Below are 2196 nucleotides of genomic sequence, written 5' to 3'. Positions count from 1 at the left end.
GGCCTTCCCTCGGTCACCGCGCCGGGTCCCGGGTCGGCAGTGACGCCGCCAACACGGCCAGAGGGCGCCCCCACCCGGGCCTCCGTCGGCTCCGCGGCCGCGTGGGGCGGGGCGGCAGGTTTCCTCCTTTACCTTGAGGACCCCCGGCGGTCTACGCCGCAGCAGGACCCAGGCCGTCATGGTGAAGACGCCGCCGGCGGAGGTCGCAGGCAGGGACGTGAACCCGCCGGAGGACGCCGCCCGAGGACCCGCCCCTGAGGGCGCGCTCACCACTCACAGCACAGGGGGCGGGGCCGAGTTGCGTGCGCAACTCCAGCGACTTCCGAGTTCGGCGGCTCCCCGGGCCACGCCCCTAGGGCCGAAGCCACCAATCCCAGGCAGCGGCGCGAGAGGCCCCGCCCCGGAGCGTTGTGGACTTGGCCGGGACGGGGGCGCGGGACCCTGCCGTGTGCTCGGCCGCGGGGTGCCTGGCCGCGCTGCGCCCCGTGGCTGCGGAAATCCGACGAGGCTACTGGGGCGGCGGTCTCCTAATATTGGTTATCCATCCGCATACATTGACCTTGTTTCTGGCTTACAATATTAACGGCAAGGTGAGGCAATTTAAAAATGAAAACTTTAGCAGAGTGTTGATCAGGACAAATATCTGCCCCTCACGTTGGGCACTGTGTTCGCTTTTTGTACTGTGACAACATGCCTGAGAAAACAAAAAGGAGGAAAAAATTCCTCAGGCTCATGTTTTCAGCAGTTACAGTCCAGAATGGGCCACCTCCATTGCTTTCCGCCTGGAGTGAGGCAGAACGTGGCAGAGGAAGAACATGCCCCAGGAAGCCGTGGGGCAAAATATGCCTTTCAAAACATAGGCCTCACCACCTAGCAGGCCATTCAGCAACGAGGTTATCACCTGATTAACCCATCAACGGAGTTAGTGCCCTCATGATCCAATCACTTGCCAATTGTGCCACTAGCTGAGGATCACAAAGTCAATATTTGCAGAGTGCCAGGTGCTCCTGTCAGGAGGCTGAGATCTGAGGATCTTGGTTCAAAGCCAGACTAGCATGAAAGTCCAAAGTCAATATTTGCAGAGTGCCAGGTGCTCATGTGTCGGGAGGCTGAGATCTGAGGATCTTGGTTCAAAGCCAGACTAGCATGAAAGTCCATGAGACTCTTTTTGGTTTGGTCAGAAGTGGCTCAAGGCTAGCGCTCTACCACTTGAGCTACTGTGCCACTTCCGGTTTTCTGGTGGTAATTAGACATGAGTCTTACAGACTTTCCTGCCCAGGCTGGCTTTGAACTGTGATCCTCAAATCTGAGCCTCCTGAGTAACTAGGATTGCAGGCATGAGCCACTGGCGCCCCACTTATGACCCCTTCCTTCCTTCCTTTCTTTCCTTTTGTCGTTTGTGGGTCTTGAACTCAGGGCCTGGGCGCTGTCCCTATGCTCTTCAGCTCAAGGTGAGTGCTCTACCACTTGAGCCACAGCACCACTTCCAGTTTTCTAGTGGTTTATTGGTGATAAGAGTCTCATGGACTTTCCTGCCCGGGTTGGCTTTGAACCAAGATCCTCAGATCTCAGCCTCCTGAGTAGCTAGGATGACAGGTGTGAGCCACCAGTGCTTGTCGAGTCCCCCTGCCTTTTTTGTAAATATAAAATATTGCACATGCCCTGAGGAATATGATGATAAACTTTCTTTGTTGATACGAAAGGGATGACACAAATGAAAAGGTGCTCCTAGACATCATAAACATGATTTTCTTCAAAACAATCGAATACATTCAATTCTAATCAAAACTTGACATTCTAATTGTAATATTTATATGGAAGGGGATAAAAAGCTATGGGTAGTTTAGAAAGTGAGGGGAGAGGATGAGAAGAATGGGAAGAGGGGCAGGGGGGAGGAAGAAGTGGGTAGGGTAGGAGGAATAGGTCAGGAGGAAAGCAGATAAGGGGAGGAGGAGGAGGAGGAAGGCGAGCCGGAAGAAGGGGAAAAGGAGGACGGACAGAAGGACAAAGGGAGAGTGAGAAGCCTTCTAATGGATGCTAAATAGAGCCACGCGTTTGTTCAAGACGGACAGCGGCGTCCGTGCGGGGCGGAGCCGAACGCCACGCAGGAGAAGGGCACGGCGGTTTGGGGCGCGGCGTCGGGGTGGACCTCACCGAACGGCGGAACGCCCGGCCCTGCCGACGGCGCCTGCGCGT

At 55.7% G+C, this 2196-nt stretch overlaps 1 protein-coding gene across 1 annotated transcript in view; it reads right to left on the bottom strand.

Annotated features, from left to right (window-relative positions):
* Ndufv3 (NADH dehydrogenase (ubiquinone) flavoprotein 3, 10kDa) overlaps positions 1 to 244 on the bottom strand; it is a 10985-nt gene extending 10741 nt beyond the window's left edge. Inside the window, exon 1 of the mRNA XM_013027390.1 lies at positions 133 to 244. Within this exon, the coding sequence (XP_012882844.1) occupies positions 133 to 180 (48 nt within the window). The 5' untranslated portion in view covers positions 181 to 244. The remainder of the gene's footprint in view (positions 1 to 132) is intronic.
* Positions 245 to 2196: the final 1952 nt, after the last annotated feature.

This window comes from Dipodomys ordii, unplaced genomic scaffold, assembly GCF_000151885.1.
Source record: "Dipodomys ordii isolate 6190 unplaced genomic scaffold, Dord_2.0 Scaffold103, whole genome shotgun sequence".
Classification (NCBI taxonomy): domain Eukaryota; kingdom Metazoa; phylum Chordata; class Mammalia; order Rodentia; family Heteromyidae; genus Dipodomys; species Dipodomys ordii.
This window is presented reverse-complemented; position numbering and strand designations above follow the sequence as displayed.